Consider the following 20,966-nt stretch of genomic DNA (forward strand, 5'->3'; position numbering starts at 1 on the left):
GTGTGTGTTGGGGGGTTCGCGCGCGCAAGTTTCTGCAACCAGGGCGGTTCAGCTTCCCGCCGGTCCACCCCTTCCCCCGAGACCCCGGCAGGGCTGGGGGGCTGGGAGGAGGGGGTACCCCTAGACTCGGTGCCATGCCCGGCCACCGGCGGTAGGGGCCGCTGCCCCGCGGCCCCAGCTCGCGGTCTGGGTGTGAATAACGGGGCAGGGTTGCAGGAGAAAGGAAGCTCGATGGGGGAGGAGGAGGCGGCGGCGCCCGAGGCAGGGAGGGAAGGAGGGAGGGAGGAGAGTTCGCTTTTCCTGCGGGTGGCAGCGCGCAGAGCTGGGCGGTCGCAGAGGGTGGCAGCCGCGGCGGGAGCCCCGGAGAGTGCTTGCGAGGCGGCGCCTCACCTCCCCGCAGGAGCCGGCGAGCCGGGCAGCCGGAGCCCCGAGCAGTCGGAGCCGGAGCGCCCCGAGCCGCGGGCGCAGCGCAGGATGCATCCCGAAGAGCGGACGTCGCCCCTGCAGAGACCCCGCTACGGCTGTAAGTGCGCCGGCCGCGCCAAGCCCGCGCTGCCCCCGGGGTGCCCCAGCAGCCAGGGACCCCCAAAAGTAACCTGCGGGAAGAGAGAGGCCAACTTGCGGAGAGGGTCCTGGATGCGCGGGGCGGAGGGGAAGGGGGGGAAGCCCCGGTGGTACAGCCCCCCGAGGCTTCCCCGTCCTCCTCCTCCTCTTCCTCTGTCTCCCCAGTCCCGTTGCTGCTCTTTGAGAGCACCCCCAGGAGGTTGGGGGTGTCGGGGAAGGAGAAGCGTCCTGGCGGCTGTGCAAGCCGCGTCTGGGGACACAGCGAGAGGCAGGCGCCATCCACTTCCCCCTAACCAGCCCGTGCAGTGAGCAAAGTTAGTTTGCCCGGGCTGCAGGTGGGTGCTGAGGTCTGCCGCTCCTCGCTGGGCTCTGTCTCCGCTGATGCCAGGCTCTGTGAGGGAGCGAGTGGCGCCCTTTGGGCAGAGCCGGCGGCTCCTCTCATCCTAGGGCTCTTTCTCACAGGTGTGTGTGGTGTGTGTGTGACGCCCGGGGTGCCTGGTCCCCTCCCCCGTGCTCCTCCCGGGCTGGGCTGAGGGGCACTGGGCTGCCCGCCGCGGCGAGGCTGGGGCGCTCGGCTCGGAGGGGCCAGTTCGGCGCCGCGTGACTGGGGGGAGCTGGTCTGTGATTACGGAGTGCGAGGCAGCCCTTGGAAGTTGCCCGCAGGACGAATGCAGCTGATCAGGAGGATCTGACCAGATGAGCCCCGACCACGTGGTTCCGTGGATTGAGTTCAGAGTCCTAAACTTGTGCCAGGAAGTGGTTTCTTTTTTTTTTCTTAAAAAAAGTGTCTATATGTGGGGGGCGGAGTTGGCCGTATCTCGGAGGGGCTGTGTCCTGATAATTAAGCCACTCTTGAGGAGCAGCCTGAAAGACCAAGTTAATCTTTTGCCAAGGCAAAGTACTACCGGCAAGATGGCAGAGGCTTCAGCCGCGGATCCCTTTGACACCTGTTACAGCATTTGAAATAAGCATTTTAAAAGTACTGAGAGGTTGAGAAATGGCCTTAAAGATTTTTGCAGACTTGCTGAGCTGAGCTCCCAGCCTATGTGAACTGCCCTTTTCCCCTCTTTAGACTGGAGAGGCTGGAGAAGGAGGGTAATACCTCTCATGTGTGTAGCAAGTCGGACACAATTTTGTCCATTCAGCAGTTAACCCCAGGCCCAATTCGTTTTTCGGGTAACTGCCCGAAGCACCAGACAGACACAGGAGAACACAATCAGTTTACACTTGGGTAAATCACCCAGCCCATGTTTTTAAAGTGGGTGTTCATTTTTCATGTTTACCGCTTAATTAAGGGTTAATGTTCGGGTTGGTTCAAAGACTTCTGCTATCCTGTTATATCCTGTTATTGGGCTCTTCCAGATTGAAAGAGATGTTTTAACTAATATAGTCTAATCATTAATATTTGCTTCTGGCAATCTTTAATGCAAAAGAGAACTTTAACCTATAAATATAAAGTTTGACATTTAATGATATAAGTCTTTTGTCTGGTTGAGGCCTCCAAATAAATTTTATCACTGAAAGATCACACTAGGATGATAATGAATAATGATCTTCCTTGAATTATGGTGTGGGGGTTGTCCCTCCCTATACCTCAGTTCTCTTTTAGTTTGTGGGTTTTGTAATTAAGTGGGGGTTCTTCCCCCTCAAAAAAAGTACATTGAATGACCACATTCTTCCTCCTCCACTTTTCTTTCCCCAAACCAGGATTATAAGACCCTCAACCTAAATTGTAATTTCATTAAGGAAAAATTGCAAGAATTAAAAATTTATGTATCTGTCTTCTGTGAATTAAACAATTTAGTTTCATTTTAAAAAATATAATCATTTTTAGTAGTTAAGTGACTTAAAATTTAAGAGTTAAATATTATAGTGGATTGGGACTACAGGCTTGTGCTTTATATTTTCTCTTGTTTCCCCTCTCCCCATTTCTTTCTAATATACTATAGTTGCTCAACTAAATGACAGTTAAACACTATATGCCAGAAAATCTCTCAGATTCCATCACACTGAGGATCTGCAAAATACTACATAGAAGCCTATGCTTGTGGGACTTCTCAATGAGTTCTCCATGAAGGCTCAGTTTTCTGATAGGAGAAAATTGCTGAAGTCTTTGTGATTCACACATCTTGTCATTGAATTAAGTAGCTTACTCTAACATTACTCTGAAGTGATGGCTATATCTTATTCTTAATATATAAACTATTTAGAATTATAGTATTATATTTCAGAATGAGATTTAAATCAGTAATGTAAGCTATGCATGGAGTGAGGGTGAGGAGCAGGGTGGATACTGTTGAAAATATAGGTGTTTTAGAGATAAGAATCACTAGATTAGAAACTTCATGAACCACTCCCAAAAACATTTTTAATACATACAGTTAAAATAGTACAGTGAACTTGAATTTGTAGTTGTTAAATTAATGCTGAAGAATAATAAGGAATAAGGAAAGTTGGGGAAAATAAAACAGGCTGTTACAGAATACAAGGCTGGTTCATTTTGATGATCATCTATAATCTGAGAGACCTTAAGCAAGTCACTTGTTTTCAGTTTTCTTATTTGTGGCACCTGTAAATTCTCTGAGGTCCTTTTCAAACTTAACATCTTCTAGTTCAACTCTTTTCAGTTAAGCAATTAAAACTGGAGTGCTGTTGATGTAAGGTGCCTAGGTGAACCCCCTACTTCAGGCTAGGAGAATGTCGGGGGAGGGGGCTTGCAAGGAGAGGTAGGAGTTCATTTATCAGTGAAGAAATCAGAAGACTCTTTGACTCAGGAAGGTAAGAAAAGGCATAAATTTTAGTTCTTTAGTTAGGTAAAGAAAATGAGCTAAGATAGTAAAGTGAGAGAAAGAATAAAGGCAGTTGAAAGACAGCAGCACCAGCCAGCACAGCATGGGCAATATAAGTTGCCATGAGAGGAGGAGCAATAAGGAAAAGGTAGGTGCTGAGAGGTTGGTTACCTGGGAATCATACTATCCAAGAGTAGGCTAGCTTCACAAGGAGACTAGCAATTTGGGAATAAGTAGTAAATAAGAGAATTAGGGACATGAGAGAGGCAAGGTACTTCATGGGGGGGGTCATTGTAAATTCATAGTCAGTGCAGAGGGAATAGATTAATTATAAAAATGTATTTTTCTGTCTGCTTTCACTGTGATTCACTTTTGAATCTTGGACTTAAGGGATTGGTCTACTCCCTTCATTTCAAAGAGGAGAAAACTTAGATTCTCAGTTCCATCTTTGGTTAAAAAAATCAAATGTCAATGTTATATAGCATCTTCAATGTCTAGACATCCTATAATTAAATTAAATTATAAAGAGTTTATTTCTAAAACTGGTTATATACCCATCTGAAAAAAATTAGGGAAAGAATTACACTTTTCCTCTTTCCAGATATATTTTGAAAATAATTGACTGCTTAATTGACTATGAAGTAATGTTTGGATTTTTTTTTGAAAATAGTGACTTATTTCTAGCTGCTACAGGCTGCTTTTGAATAGCTTTCTTCTTGAGACAATGCTATTTCTAAAATTTCTTAATTGAAATTTCTGGGCAGATAACTTTTGTATTCTACTGGTCTGTGTAATGTCAAGAAACTTGGAAGAAGGTACCCAACCCAGAATGTTGGGTTTGTCACTGTGGAAGATTTATGGGAGGATTTAGACAAATTTCCTCAGATGAGACAATGTGAAGAGGTTCTGTATTGCTGTGCAGAAAACTCAGATTTATAAGAAAAAAAGATCTCATAATTGTTGGAAGGATGAGCTTAGGTTTGCAACCTCTTAAGTTCAAATAATAAATTTTTCATTTTCATGTATAATTGGAGATGAATTCAATAGACAGTTTTGATTAGTGTCTGTCCCTGCCCTCAAGGACCTTATCTGTGTGTGTGGGGGGAGGGGTAAGACATTTTACACTGGCAAATATAAAATAACTTTCAGAGAGAGAGGGTTCTAGTAATGGGATCAGGTTGGGGTTCATTTAGAAGGTAGCACACTTGGGACAGCTCTTAGAGGATGACAGGCATTCTATAAGAGGGAGGTGAGGAGGGAATGAATGCATCCCAGGTTTAGAGGATTTTGATGGAAAAAAGGGGGTAGAGACTAGAATACAGTACAGTGAAATGTCTTTACTCAGAAGAACTGTGAAATAGTATTATATCTGTACTTAGAACTGATCTTAACTTTTCAATCTCTTTTGAAGAGTAGGGTGATCTGTGTGTGTGTGTCTTTGTATCTGGGCATGAGAGAGAGAGAGAGAGAGAGAGATACCACCTGATTATCAATGAGGAGCTTCTTGGAGATTCTGTGTATCTTACAATCCTGCCATGATTCTTTTGACACTTGTTATTAAAGTTCAAGGATGATGTCCCAGTAGAAAGAGTGATGAACTTGGAGTCTGAAACTACTTCTGATATTTCACATCCTTAAGATAAAGTACAAAACATTTAACACAATTAGGCCCCAGGTTCCTTTTTTGTTATATGTGTAATACATATTCTATTGATCTCCTAGAGTTGTAATCATTAAATGAAATGATGAACACCAACATTTTCCTTTGTAAACCCTAAGGGTCATATCATCACAAAATGAATCTTCATCCAGGGAAAAAAAAAGGAGTAATTTACTTACAAGTTTGTGTTTTGTAAAATGTCTAGTTATCATGCCTTAGTTGTATACACAAAAATTGCACAAATTTGTCAAAACTTTTATCAAAATTTCCAGCTCTGTCTAGGCTAAGTTTAAGAAAATGTTAATAAATTTAAGTGTTAGAATTTGACTTTATTGCTCAAATGGGCATGTTTGCTTTTTTTGTTGTTTTTAAATTTTTTTTGCATATTAGAAGATTCATAATTTCCTGAGTTATTAGTAACTTGACCAGTTTAGAGTTGCAGAAAAGAACAGGTGATATTTATAAAATCCTCATAGCTATAATAAAAACCTAATCCTGAAAAATTCTGCAGTTGTGATAAGCTCAGGTACAAATGATTTTTCAATAAAACTTAATCAGGATGGGCTGTGGCTTCTTCAATTAACTCTTCTTAGTTCTCTTAACACTTTGGATTTCTATCCTTCTTTCCTGATTCACTGGGCTTTTGAAAAGTATGTATATTTTTAAATTTCAGTTTTAAGGGGGCTTTATCAGCCCTAATAGGAACTTTAACAATCATTGTGACTGGGTTAGGTAGATTGTGTTAAAAGAAGAAAAGGAAAAAGTACAAAGGAAAAGTACAAAAATATTTATAAGATCTTTTTGTGGTTGCAAAAAACTAGAAATTGAGAGGATGTCCATCAATTGAGGAATGGCTAAATAAACTATAATATATAAAGGTGATAGAATGTTATTGTGCTCAAAGCAGTGAGGAACAAGATTTCATCAAAACAAAATCTTAAATTGAAGTGATGTAGAGTGTGAAGTAAGAACAACATTACAATAGTGAACTAAGGATTTTATAAACTGATGAAGAATGAAATTAATGGAACCAGAACAATTTTTGCAATACTGACTCCATAGTCAAGAACAACTTTAAGAGCTGTAAGAATACAATGAGTATGATTACAGAGGACCAATGATGAAATATGCCTTCCATTATAGACAGGTATCCAACTTTTTAGTTCTTCTGGGTTAAATTAACCAATAAAAATTTATCAAGGGCCACATATAGAACTTAATATTTATTTATGATTATAATATTATATTATATAATATGTTATATGCTTATAATATAATATAATCTATATTATCTATATATGACATAATCTTTAATAGTAAAATGTAATAATTTGAGGTGTAGTAGATTTAGGGTATAGGATATATCTAGCTATACTATGTATATATGTCTGTATGCATGTGTATGTGTGTGTATATATATATATATATATATATATATATATATATATACAAATGTATATATATATATATGTAGGGTGCATGAGGAGAAAGATAAATGATAAATTTCCATACATACAATCAATAGTCATAGCCATTGAGGGAATTGTTTTGCCTATGCATATTTGTTATAAGAAACATTTTTATTTCTTAATAAAGTGGGAAAGGTAGGAAGATGAGAAATGGATTTCTGTTCATTTTTAAAAGTAGAGGTGGGAGTTCTTAGAGATATGAAATATTATTTGTACTTTCAAATGATCCTTGAATTATAAGTTCTTGTTAACTTTTATTTTGGTACAAAAGATGGGAATCATCTATAAATAAAATCTCTAAAAACAAAATAAATTGTTAATACTGAAATGCCGCTTTATAAATATAAAAAAAGATAAGTAAAAGAAAATATATTTATAGGAAATTTAGATGATATGGAATAGTACCTTATACATAAAAATGATAGGGTCATAGATTAAGAGTTGGAAGGGACCTCTGAGGTCTTTGAGCCCAACTCCCTTAATTCATAGTCAATGAGAATGATATTTGAGAGATTAAGGGACTTGCCTGGAGTCATACAGCCAGTAAAGGTCTAAAGCTGGATTGGAACCAAAGTTGTTCTGACTTTAAGTATAACTCTACTTCTTCACACTGCCAGGCAAAGAAGTTCCATTTCTGTAACTCATAAGAAATGCTGTAGCAACCCTCATGCCCATTGTGTTTTATGTTTAATCCTAATAAGATTTAGTCAGCTATGCTCTCTGTTCCTTCTACTTAGAGCATTATGGAAATTTAGGACTGAATTAGTCTGGCTCCCATATCTCATAGATAAGGAAATGTGGACACTTTAGCACTTGCCTGAAGTCATGCAGCTAGTAAGGAGCACCACTGAGATTTGTAACTATTTTGGCTTTCAGTTCCCTATTAGCCATGCTCTCCCTTATTTCCTTGTTGGCATATTTACCTTTTATATCTTATTTTTTCTTAGAGCATCAGCTTCCTGATACCTTGCTTTTCTTTACATTTTCCTGGAAACTTCTGAATTAAGTTTCACAGATGTTTTTGTTGTCTTGTTCTAGGGTTATGAGAGATAATGGGGATGAGATAAATGTGATAAGGGTATTAAGACCAAATCATAGAATTTGTTTTTGGGTTTTTTTTTATATTTTTGCAAGGCAAATGGGGTTAAGTGGCTTGCCCAAGGCCACACAGCTAGGTAATTATTAAGTGTCTGAGATGGGATTTGAACCCAGGTACTCCTGATTCCAAGGCTGGTGCTTTATCCACTACTCCACCTAGCCACCCCCAAATCATAGAATTTGAGAGTACTCTAGGAACCTTAGCAACTATCTTTCATCCACCCCTTACACCAAAAGAATCCCTTTTATAACAGAAATATGCCCTTGCAAGTGAATTGGTGAAAGTTAGAGATATGTAAAAATCTGGTGTTTAAAGAAAAAAATCATTCTTATTTACAAATTTATTTGATAAAATAAAGAAAGAGAATTTAAATATTTTGAATATTAAAAGTATGACAGTGAAGTGGAACAATTGTCTGATGTGGAGTGAGAGTTAAATAAATTCCAGTAGCTCCCTGTTTCCTTCAGGATTAAATATAAAATTCCCTTCCTACCTTTCCAGTTTTTACACCTCACTCTTCTCCTCCTAATCCTTGATCTAGGAACACTAGTTCCTTGTTGTTCCTCAAACAAGACATACCATCTTCATACTTCTGGCATTTTCCACTACCATCCTCCATGCTTCTTTCTTTTTTATTAACCTCCATTTCCTAGATTTTCTGGTTTTCCTTCAGGTCCCAGTTGTAGTTCTAACTTCTACAAATAGTTTTTCCTAGATCTCCTTAATCTTAATCCCTTCCCTCTGAGATTCTCTCCAATTTATTCTGTGTATTTTTTGTTGTTAATTCATTTTTTCAGGCTTTGGGACCCCATTTGGAATTTTCTTGGCATGGATACTGGAGTGGTTTGCTTTCTCCCACTCCAATTCATTTGACAGATGAGGAAACTTGGGTAAAGAGGGTTAAATGACTTGCCTAGGTTCACATAGCTAGCTTCTGATGCCAGGTCAGGTATTCTATTTACTGAGCCACATGGTTGCCCCTATATAATATTTTATCTATATATGAGGGTTTTCATAATGCACTCCCATTAGACTGTGAGCTCCTTGAAAACTAGGACTGTTTTTTGTTAGTTCATTTGTTTGGTTTTTGCCTTTCTTCGTATCCCTAGTGCCCAACATGATGCCTGATAAATAGCAGATGCTTGATAAATGCTTGTCCATTCCATTGGTTGTCTCTCTTGCATTGCCTATAAGACTTTTGGTAAGTCACCTCTTTGGGTCTCAGTCCACTCATCTGTAAAATGACCATTAGCTATAATAATAATAAATTATTATTATAAATAACTATTATGGTTAACTAGAAGACCTCCAAATTATTCTTGAGTGAAGCTCTCCTTGTCATTTTGAAAGGAAGAAAAAAAATTATAAAGCTCTTACTTATGTACCCATCAGTGCTAAACACTTTTGCTCCTCACAGTCATCTTGGCAAATAAGTTTTTAAAGGATCCCCTTTTTATATATTTGAGGAAATTGAGGCCAACAGGTTAAGTAATTTACTCAGCTATCTGAGTCTGAATTTGAATTCAGGTCTTCTTGACTCCAGGGCCAACTCCATAAACTCTTAGCCACTCTAGCTGCCTAAAACCATAGTCTGAGAGCTTTTTTGGTTGCAATAAAACCAAATGGGAAACAAACCTGCCTACTAGAGAAGAACTGAATAAATTGTGGGCTATGAATGTAATGAAACATTGATTTATTTTAAGAAATGGCGATTTTGAGGGAATTCAGAAAAAAACATGGAAATTAACTGGTGGTAGAGTGAGAAAAATATATTACCTTCTTTTTGGTAGAGCAATGAGGAATTATGAATGTAGAATATTGTATATGCTTGTGAGTATTTACTTAGGGTTTGATTAACTTTTTCTTTGTTAAATGAGAGAATGCTCTTTGGGTGTGTATGGGTATATCTGAAAATGTCTCTGACATTAAATCCAAAGGCATCAATAAATCATTAAAAAAATTAAAGATCTAGATCAGAATTTTCATAAAGGCTAACTACATGTAACTGCCAGATAAAAATGTTATCAGAAAATATTTAACAAAATAAATAAAAATACAATAAAGCAGAATTAAAACTGTTAATATGCACTCTGCAGAAATACCAAATTCATGACCTATTTCCATTTGACATGCCTACACTATAAGGTTTTGCCAGAAAATTTAAATAGAGTCAAAAACACTTATACTCACATTTTATATTCTAAGTTGACCATGAAGTACTGCATCTCAAATTAGTAGCACTGGTTTGACATTTCATATTTTTCTACTTTGTGAAAATTTTTTTCCTGGTCAGGTATCTGAACAAAGTATTTTGTAGTCAGTTTCAGTCAAATTTGCTTACTATTTTATATTTACTTTGTATTCACAAAATTAATTACTTTGTAACTTTCTAATTCCTCAAATTCAAAGTAGTAGGAACTGCTATGCTTCTCAGGGAAGGATTCATTCTCCCATCTCCTAAAATTAGCTGGGTCTGTATTGGTAAGCACCTAAACTTTTATTTTAGTTATTTTGAATGATAATCTTTCTCATACTGATTATCCTTTTTCTGATTGTTAAGCTGAGCTTACTTCAGTAGTCAGTTCATCAAGATGAACATCAGGTACTGTGCTGCAGTTCATTGCTGCCCCAAAAGGCCACTGAAACACTTAAGATTGTCTGAGAGTGCCCTAATGTCTCCCACCCACCCCTCCTCCAACACAGACTACTGGTCTTTCTCAGTCCCTGTATCTATTTTTTTGCTGTCCCTTTGCCATCTATTGTTACTTAGCAACCCCTTTTTCTACTCTAATTTGTTGCTTCTGAACTTTAAAACCAGAGCACCAATCTCAGGGATTTATACTCTTTAGAACAGTGTCTTTTACAAAAGTTGATCTGTTCTGACAGTATGGCTTTGTAAAAAGAGGACAGACCTTGGAATCCGTCAGATCTGAGTTCAAGGCCTGATGGTGAATGCTTACTGTTCACTGTGAACCAAATCAGTTAATCTCTCAGTTGCCTAAGGCAATTTTCTAAGACTGTAATTTAGAGACAAGTTGCTGATCTGCATCAAAGGCAGTTTCTACACTGGGAATACCCTGTATCTATAAAATCACAGATCCCGAGTCTGTCTTTTCTGAGAGAGAGTCTGTGCTATGAGTAAAGTACTAGACTTTTAAAATCTTCCTTCCTGGGTCTTGGCAGAATTTAGAGAGAAATTGGTTTGACAAAAGTGCCTATGAGTAAGGAGGTATATACTGAGCAATTGTTAAAACTTATGGGGTAGTTTCTTAATTGATGCAATTCAAGAAATACATTCATTAAAACTGCCAAACATTTAAATCTATGCTATGGATTTGATTTGATTTTCACCAAACTCATTTCTTAACAGTTGAGGTCTAAGAGGGGGGAAAAATCAGATTTTATAAAAGAAAATTCTAGATATGATATTAATTGATATTTTGAATGTGGTTTAAAAGCATTTTGTGTGTATTCAGTTCTTTCAGAATAAGGAGGAAAAAAACAAACAAACTATGATCCTGTCACCCCACGTCTCAGAGAAACAGCTTTTCTCTCTGTCTCTCTTTTTTTCTGTTGAAAGGATTCCCTGTGACAATTTTAGTTCTCAGGTTTCCCTGGGGAGTTAGTGCCTTCAAATGAGCAATGTCTAAGTTTTGTTGAATAATGGCTAATGGTATGTTTTCAGTTAATTTGTGTGTCTTAAAGAAATTAAAATGTCATTTAAAGGGATTTTTAGCTTGGTATTGTGTTAAATGTTGGCAAGATTTTTGTAAATTGCAGTCCTAGTGCCTTTGGTTTATCTACAATGTTTTCTGTTAGAGTTCCTGGGGAAGGGGAAGAATAAAGATGAGAATTTATGTGTGTGTGTGTGTGTGTGTGTGTGTCAATTGGGTAAGAACAAGTACAACCCCATTGCAAAGAGTGAAAAATATTATTAATGTACAAATATGGAATTCATTGTTAAGTGAAAACCTATAAGTGTACCTCAAGAAGATTCTGTTATCCAATAGCCTTCATTCATATCACAAGTCTGTTTTATTTAATAGTTGGTTATTCTAGTTTTGATTTTTCTTTCATTAAATAGAATCTAATAATCACTAGTTCTTTGTTGGATTAAGTATGGTCAAGGATGAAAAAAATAAGTTCAGGTTTCAAAGGGCATAATGGATGTACCTAGTTAGAGGGCTTAGGTAAGATGGATTTTGGAAACATCTTCCATCTGGGGTAGAGAGACCATAGGTATATACTTGCCCACTTATCACCCAGGGCCCTCTTATACTCCAGACTTTGAAAAGAGCTCCTAACATTGAGTCAAAAAGCAGACTCCCACAACTTAGGAAATAGGTAATGAGTTTTCTGTCACCTTTAGGAAAAAACATAAAATTCTGTTTAAGGTTCAAAGTCCTTTATAACCTGATCCTTTTCTATTTTTTCCAATCTTCTTACATATTAATTAGCCTATACTTAACTCTTCTATTCAGTGACACAGGTTTCCTTGTTTTTCCATGAACAAGAAATCTGTCTCTAAGTACCAACCAAACATTTTCACTGGTTGCCCTCCATGCCTTTTCTTTCTTTCTTTTTTAATTAAAAAATTTTTTATTTAAGGCAATGAGTTTAAGTGCCTTGCCCAAGGTCATGCAGCTAGGTAATTATTAAGTGTCTGAGTTCAGATTTGAATTCAGGTCCCCTTGACTCAGGGCCAGAGCTCTATCCATTGCACCAACTAACTGCTCCCTCTCCATGCCTTTTCTTCCTCCCTGGCTTCCTTCAAGGCACAGTTGAAATCCCATTTTCCAAATGAAACTTTCACTGATTGTTCCTTATTATTTTTCCTTTGTTTATTGCCTCCAATCTTATCTTGCATATATCTTGTTTGTTCATAATTGTTTTCATGTTACTTCCCTTATTAGACTGTGACTCCTGAGAGTAGGGGCTATTTTTTACATTTGTATTCTCTAAGAGTTAGCAGTGTCTGGCACATAGTAATTTCTTTTTTTTTTTTTTAGTTTTTTCAGGGCAATGGGGTTAAGTGGCTTGCCTAAGGCCACACAGCTAAATAATTATTAAGTGTTTGAGGCTAGATATGAACTCAGGTACTCCTGACTCCAGGGCCGGTGCTCTATCCACTGTGCCACCTAACCACCCCCACATAGTAATTTCTAATGTTTATGGACTGTCTGATCTGGGCCAGATTGATGATGGAAGGCTCCTACTTTATCCATAGAAGGGTAAAGAAATAATTATTCAGTTTTAGGATCATAGATTTAGATATGAAAGAACTTTAGTTGTCATCTAGTTTAGTCTCATTTTACAGATGAGAAAACTGAGGCATGAGAAAGTAAAGAAGCTTGCCTAAGGTTACACAGTAGTTCTGTTACTGCCGATTGGATTTAAGCCCAGGTCTTCTATGTTACATACAGTGTTTTTTTCTTAGGATCGCAGGAAGAATCACTGGAAGACAACATCATGCTCACCACTTTATGAACAGAAAGTTCTTTCCCATTTTGCTCCCCCCCCCAACTTAATAGTAGTTTTTTCCAATTACATGTAAAGATAGTTTCCAATATATACTTTTATAAAATTTTGTGTTGCGATTTTTCCCTCCTCTCTCACCAAGAAAGCAAACAATCCTATATAGGTTATACATGAATAAACATATTAAACACATTTCCATATTAGTCATGTTGTGAAAGAAGAATCAGAGCTAAAGGGGGGAAATGGGGAAAAATTGGGATTAGTATACTTCAGATCTGCATTCAGACTCAATAGTTCTTTCTTTGAAATGTGGATAGCATTTTATAAAATGAATGTTTTGTACTTGTCTTGGATCATTGTATTGCTGAAAAGAGCTAAATCTATCATAACTGATCATTACAAGGACAGCTAGGTAGTGCGGTGGATAGAACACTGGTCTTGCAGTCAGGGGGATGGGAATTCAAATTTAGTATCAGACCCCTTGACGCTTATTAGTTGCTTGATCTTGGTTAAGTCACTTAACCCTGATTGCCTTGAATCCACGAGCATCTCTAGTCCTGATTCATATCTGGTCGCTGGATCCAGATGGCTCTGTAGGAGAAAGTAAGACTGGTGACTTAGCACAGTATTCCCCTCACTGAAATCCAATTTGTGTTTGTTATGGCATCACCTCCCTGATGTCTGGTCTTTGAGAAAGAAGGAAAATATCATCAATTGATCATCCCACAATGTTGCTGCTACTGTGTACTGTGTTCTTTTGATTCTGCTGAGCAGGAAGTTTCAAGGTTCTAATACCCATTTCATTTTGAATCCTTCAAACTGGTATCTTTGAACTGGGGAGTGTGCTCATAAATGTTTAACAATTGTCTTTCAGGTACATGTTTTATCTGCTTTATTAATAATTTTTAAATCTAGATAAATAACCAATCCCTAGTTGGTAGCTCACTTTCTGAGATGTAAGAGCTTAAACTGAAAAATTTAATGATCAACTCCAGCTCCAGCACAACTCTAGTGTGACTTGTTTATTGGTTGACTGAGTTGTACAGTAGCAATATGAGAAAGGTATGAAAGGCTATGAAAATTCTCCTTCCTTTCTTCCTTCCTTCCTTTCTTTCTTCCTTCCTTCCTTCCCAGATAAGTTTACTCTCCAAGTAACAAAATGATAACTTTTCTGCCACATTTGATGACACCCTCAAAAAAAGGTTTTTTTATTTTCTCTTTATCTTTTTTATATGTTATTTAAAATAAAATTAACTGATAATTTGCCTTAATGTTGTTCCACTGGAAATGTGCATTAACTATGAAATCATAAGAGTCTAGATTTAGAAAGGAAAGGAAATGAAGAGATCAACTACTTCACCACTTTCCTTTACATTTAAGAGAAGTGAGGCCCAGGTCATTTAAATTTGAACATTATAGGACCTACATTTGTAGAAACATACATGTATGTGATTTCTTGACTAACCTGTATTGTACTGATATTTAGATGCTACTTTGTTGCCTAGGTATACTTTATCTAAATTAGGAACTTAATTTTATCAACTCATCTCAATCTGCTAGCTTTCAGATGTTAGAGGTAAGGACTACAAATGGTCACTTAATAATATTTAAAAGTTTCATTCCCATCTCCTTTTCTAAATAAAGATACATTTCCCATTTAATTATCTCCCCCCCCACCTGTCCCTCCTTCCTAACTCTACCCCCACATATAACTAAATAAAAGTTTTGAACCTCAGCAGAATCTCAAACTTAATTTGTAAATAATGAACTGCCCAGGAAACAAGTCTTGGGCATAGAAACTGCCCTTTCCAAACATACGCTCATTCTTGAAACTGAAGTAAACTGAATCAATGTAAAAACTGTTTGACATTTAGAAGATGATGTTCAAATGAATCTTTGTTTTCCTAGTCTTTTAAAAAACTTCAAGATGCACCACGTATCAAATAAGAGGAAAGACTGGGTTCTTTCCCTTTTCCCCTTCCTCTTTTTCTCTCCCTTTCTCTCTTCCCTTCTCTCTGACTCTTTCTCTTTCTTTCTCTTTTCTGTTTCTTTCCTCTTCCTTAGTTTTTCCTTTCTTCCCTCCCTCCTTTCTTCCCTCCTTCCAGCTCTTCCTTCCTTTCCTCCTTCCCTCATGTTGTACTGTACCACACAGTAGACACAGACCTCTTATGGTTGTAAGAGCTCACAGAACAGTATTTTTTTTAAGGAATTGTAATTGTATTCAAATTCCAATGCATCTGAAATATGAAATGCCTAGTCACAACCCATAATTGATTCCAACTGTTCTGGATAACTAGAGGTAGGTAGGAATGGGTGGAAAAAATGGCTAATGAATATATTAAAAAAAGCCTGTAGGGATGGTGATGTGAAAAACTAAGGAAGAGGGATATTCAAAAGTTCAGTACTTTGAACTATCCCTTTGGGAGAAAATGTGGAAAGGAAACAGGAAACTTTCTGAGAGAGGATCTTAGTACGATTCTTTGGATTGAAAGGCTTTGGAGGTCTTATTTTCAAGAATTAAAGTGAGAAAATAATTAAGTTTAGTAAAGCAACAATTCTGAAGAATGAAGAAAAACTAAATTTTTGGATAGGAGTGGTACTCTGTAATTGTGAGTGACATTCTCTCAATTTAGAAATTAAATGAAGCTGACAATGGAATTATCTGAGCTGAGAAGTCACTCATTAATATCCTTGAACATTTCATTGTGGGGAATATCTATAACTTCTCATGGGTAAGCAAACAGGTGGTTTTTTTTTTCCTGAGGGAGTTTGCTCCATAAGTTTTTCTTCAGAGGGGAAGGTAGCTATCCTAAAGAATGGCCTTTATCTTTGTTCTTGTTTCAGATTGCTAAGTTTGAAGTGTTTGATTCCAGTTGGGTGATTTCAGTTAACCTGTTGCAAGTCTAATGAATGTGAGGGACATCTTGTATGGAAAGGATGGAGGAGGTTGGGTTAGCTCAGCTGAAATCCTCTTTCCTTCATACATTACACTGCATAGTGAATTAAGAATGTTTGGAGTAAAACATAGAATACATACTAATTAACTGTCTCACTCCTCCTGAAACAGAACCGTCAGATGTCATTTGAGACTGCATTGCAGTTCTTAGGAATATGCAAGAGAAACTGTAAATTTTCCCCCTATCTTGCCAGGGTCAACAATTGCTTTTAGGTTCAAGGCTTACTCAACTGATAAGAATTCACAGAGGACTTCTTTGTACCAGTCACAGTACTAAGTTTGGGAGATTCATAGAATAAATGAAATGAAATAAAATGGTTCCTGTCCTTATAGAACTTTCATTGTGATGGGGGAAAGAAGAGCAACACATACATAAAGAAGGATATACATGGGGCGGCTAGATGGCACAGTGGCTAAAGCATCAGCCCTGGAGTCAGAAGTACCTGGGTTCAAATCCGGTCTCAGACACTTAATAATTACCTAGCTGTGTGGCCTTGGGCAAGCCACTTAAGCCCATTTGCCTTGCAAAAAACCTAAAAAAAAAAGGATATACATGATATATACAAATTTAACACAGGTAGTTCTGGGAGAGACTAAATGACGACCTTTAAACACTTATATAATAAGTACTGAGCTAAATTTCAGTAATATAAATATGAAAGATGATTTTAATCTTCAAGAACCTTATATTCCAATGGAAAGAGCACAGATGTTGAGGTATCAAGGTCACTGGAAAGATAAGTTCTATTGCAGAAATGTTGAACTTGAAATGCCTATAGGAGGTCCAGTTCAGATCCAATCCATTTTTCAATCATATCTGACTTTCCTTTTCCAAATTTGGATATTTCTTGGCAAGGGTAACGGACTGGTTTGCCATTTTCCTCTCAAGCTCATTGTACAGATAAGGAAATTGAGGCAAACATGGTGAAGTGATTTGCCCAGGGTTTCATAGCTAGTGCCTGAAAACAGATTTGAACCCAACACTCTTACTAACTGCCCCAAGAATTCTCTACTCTCAAAGGATTTTTTTTCTTATTTGGACCACTAGGTTTTTTTTCCTTGAGATTCACCTGGAAATTTGTGTAATGTATATTTGCCCCTGGATGTATAATATTTTGTTCCCAATCACATGCAAAACAATTAATATTTGTCTTTTAAAATTTTGAGTTCCAAATTCTCTCCTGGTCCCCCTTCTGTTAGCTATTTAATTACATAGGAAGAAGTGACACATTTCACATGGTCATTCATTTTGCTTAAATAGATGCAGTTTGTCATCATCTCTAAGAAGTGGTTGAGTCTAAAGATAAGAAAGAAGTATCTTCTTTTCTTTTGGAATCCATTGATAACTGACTTAATTTTTGTTTTTAAGATTGAGCTTATAATAAGAATAAGGTTTGAATGAAATACACAAGGGGTCCCGTTACTTGATAGAGCTAAATGATTACTTAGTAGTTTAACATCTCCTTATTGAGACTGAAAGAGTAATAAAGTGTTTATCTGTTGCCATTTTTATAATGTTGGCATGTTAAAATTTCAAAATGGAAAATTTTGATGTATAAGTGCTTTCTCTCATTCTCTCTCCCCCCTTCCCACACTGCATCAACTTTTAGCAGTTTTAAGATTCAAGAGACTAGAGACTCTAAGTTTAGAACCATAACTATGAAGTCAGGAAGATTGAATTTTAAGTTCTTCCTCCCTCATATTCGCTGTGTGATCTTGAACAATTCACTTTCAATCCATTTGAACAATGAAGATAATAAATTATTGATGATCTATATCAGTGGAGGAAGGGAGGAAAGGAAATATTCAGAAAAAAGAAATTCAAGGAAAAATTAAAGAGGCTTATTGATATGTGGGTCAATGTATAAATTTGCTTTTTTTGCAAAGTCACATTTTGACTTAAAAGGTGACCTAGGTTAGCTGAGTGAAACTCAACCCCTCTAATGACTTGGATTTGGGTCTTTTAAGCTTTAAGAGAAGGTAGAGAAACTTAGTGAAGGAACTTCAACTATATTTCAAACCTACAAAAAATATATATCTTGGAATTATTGAACAATAGAATTATTTGACTAAAATTGAGGTACAGGTATGCATATCCACAAATATTTTGTGCATCTCGAAATAAGTATAGCCACAAAATACCAGGTTTGATATGACCACAGATAATTTTTAGATAGGAGCCTTTTAACATGGCTGATATTGCAATAGACAGATGGAAGAACAAACTCATGTTCACACCTGGATTCTGCAAACTGCATTCCTCAACTACATTCCTTTGGGGTTTGTTTTTGGTATTTTTTTGGACACAAAATGTTTTTGCTTATTGAGTACCCTTGGAATATTGATTGTGAGGGGATGAAAATGTTTCAAACAATTAAAAAAAATTATACCTTGTTTAATTATAAAGCTCTGCTAAGAAATGAATATCTTTTGCTAAAGTATACAATAGACTTTTATGGTTGAAAGCACTCACAGGAAAGTATTTTTTTCTAGAAGTGATTATAATGGTATGCAAACATCAGTCTATTTGAAATATGAGGTGGGTAGTCACAAGGTGATATTGATTATCAACTGTTCTAGTTAACATAGAAATAGGTTGAGATGTATTAAAAAAAACATGACTCATCAGGGTAGGGGAAAATGTGGATGAGGTGCAGACAAGAGTTATTCAGCATTCTGAATCCTTTTTTGGGGAGAGAAAGGGAGAAAGTAAGAAACTTTTGGGGAAAAGATAATGAAGAAGCCTTCTTTGAGATAAAACTCTTTTGAGATGCTTATGTCCAAGAAGCAAAGAAGGAAAAAAAATCAATTAGATTTAGTAAGAATGAAGTAAAACTAGATTTTTTTTTTGATTGTACTAGTACTTTGTTATATTGAGAGATTGCAAAGGTCGAAATTTCACTCTCAGCCAGGGGAGTTTAGAGTAATGCTTCTTCTTATTTTTTTTTAAGTACACTTAAGATAAAATCAATGGAACAGATCATTAAATCCTTTATAACTTATTAGTATGGTAAAGTATAAAATGGTAAAAACACAGGACCCCCTCATGACTATTATCATTATTAAATGAAACAATACATGCAAAATCATTGTGAAATTTGCATAAGACTATATAGCAAGATAAACAATATCATTGTTAAATCATAACATAGATTCTTTTGTTGTTTATATAAATAAACCTTGCTATAATAGTCACTTTTATTAATGGGTTACAACTGTGGATACTAATGTTTTTGTTACTCAACTCTCAACAACAAAATATTTTGTGAATCTATTAAATTATGTTAGTATAATTTAATACATTACTCCTAATATTCTGTAATTATTTACTGATTAAAGTATCATTAAAGAATTTTTACCTTTAACCCCTTGAATCACTAAATGGAAGTGACTGGGTGAAGAGGACATGGTATCCTATTTGTAATGATTCCAAATTACAATGCTTTTTAAATTTCATTTTGTTATATCTCTTGTTTTAACTTCTCCTTCAAATAAGGTTTTCTTACCTTTTCCCCTGCAGCAGAGTTTTTAACCTAGTATTTTGTCATATACTCTTTGGCAGTATGGTTAAGTCTGTAAGATCCCTTTTCTGAATAATATTTTGAAGTGAGAAAATAAAATAGAACTAAGAAAAACCAATACAGTTATCAAAATATTGAAAAAACAACAAAATTAAGAATTCCTGACCTATAATAAATCAAGCAAAATTTGATCTCTAGTAGCAAAATCTTTGAGATCTTTTAGAATTCTTCTTCCTCTCTTTTCTATGGTCTTTGGTTAATATTTTTGTAAACATTTCTCATTAAACATTTCTCTTACTGAGAAATTGTTTTTAAAATCATATCTTGCTTTACTCTGTTAAAAAACTCCAACAAACTTTATTTGAAAGGAGAGTTGTTCTACTATGATGAAGTCCCTTATCTTGAAGTAGGCAAAGAAAGTAATTCTATGATACCTACCTCTGCTTCACAGAAGCTGTTTGGGAAAGAAGAGGGATAACACATTATGTTAATTATTGAGGAATGCAAATTTAAAGACTTTTAAAATCTCATTTGATCACGTATCTAGATCAAAAGAGGATGATTTTTCATCTGAAAAAGGTCAGGTAATTCTCATTCCCTGGGGAAATGATTTTTAAAATTCATGCTATGTGTTACATCTTTGGAGAAAAAATATAGAGAAAAAGGATTGGCAGGTGTGGGTGGAGACTAAAAGCTTTCAAGGTTACTTGTAGCTTCATGTGACTGACTGAAGCTGTTCAGTATGCTAAGCCATCTGGGTATTTCCTGTGTTCCCAGGATCTGAGGTACTATGATTAGCTAGCTAGTCAGCGATAATCCATATGCCTTGTCTTGATTGTCTGCCCAATTGTCAAATTGTTGTAAACAAGTTAGTTTTACTCTATCACTCAAGTCATAGTAATATCAGTTCTTAACCTTGTTTCTATAATCAACTCAGAGGTTGAATTTTCTGCAGATCATTAGGCCAGGTTAAGTTTGAGACATAGAATCTTATGTTGTTAGTTGCCTGGAGAGAACCCTGGCATGGAAAGATCATTAGAATTGTAATTGACTGAAAAAAATATTGTGGCATGTTAGTAATGGAATATTATTGGACAATAAGAGGGGATGTGAGGAATTTGGAGAAAGATGGAAAGATTTGTAGTGCAGAGGGAAAAACGTAGACTCAAGAGCACAATACATATGACCTACCAGTTGGAATAAAAAAAATCACTTAGAGAAATTGACCTCTGAATTGTAGAAGAAGCAAGGGAAGGTCAAGGAGAACAGAAAATGAAACACAGCTCAGAGAGTCAGGAAACTTGTAGGACAGATAAGAAAGGGTACTGTATCTCTGTAGCTGTGATTTCTCTGATGAGGGAACTCCCTCTTCCTATGCAAGTCCGTACTTTTTCTACAGCTTAAATCATGAAAGAATTTTCACAGTATTA

General features: G+C 36.7%; 1 protein-coding gene across 1 annotated transcript in view; it reads left to right on the forward strand.

Moving 5' to 3' along the window:
- The first annotated feature begins 417 nt into the window (after positions 1-417).
- IQGAP2 (IQ motif containing GTPase activating protein 2) overlaps positions 418-20,966 on the forward strand; it is a 347,950-nt gene continuing 327,401 nt past the window's right edge. Inside the window, exon 1 of the mRNA XM_074204624.1 lies at positions 418-523. Coding sequence (XP_074060725.1) covers positions 475-523 — 49 coding nt within the window. The 5' untranslated portion in view covers positions 418-474. The remainder of the gene's footprint in view (positions 524-20,966) is intronic.

The sequence above is a fragment of the Macrotis lagotis genome, chromosome X (assembly GCF_037893015.1).
Source record: "Macrotis lagotis isolate mMagLag1 chromosome X, bilby.v1.9.chrom.fasta, whole genome shotgun sequence".
Taxonomy (NCBI): domain Eukaryota; kingdom Metazoa; phylum Chordata; class Mammalia; order Peramelemorphia; family Peramelidae; genus Macrotis; species Macrotis lagotis.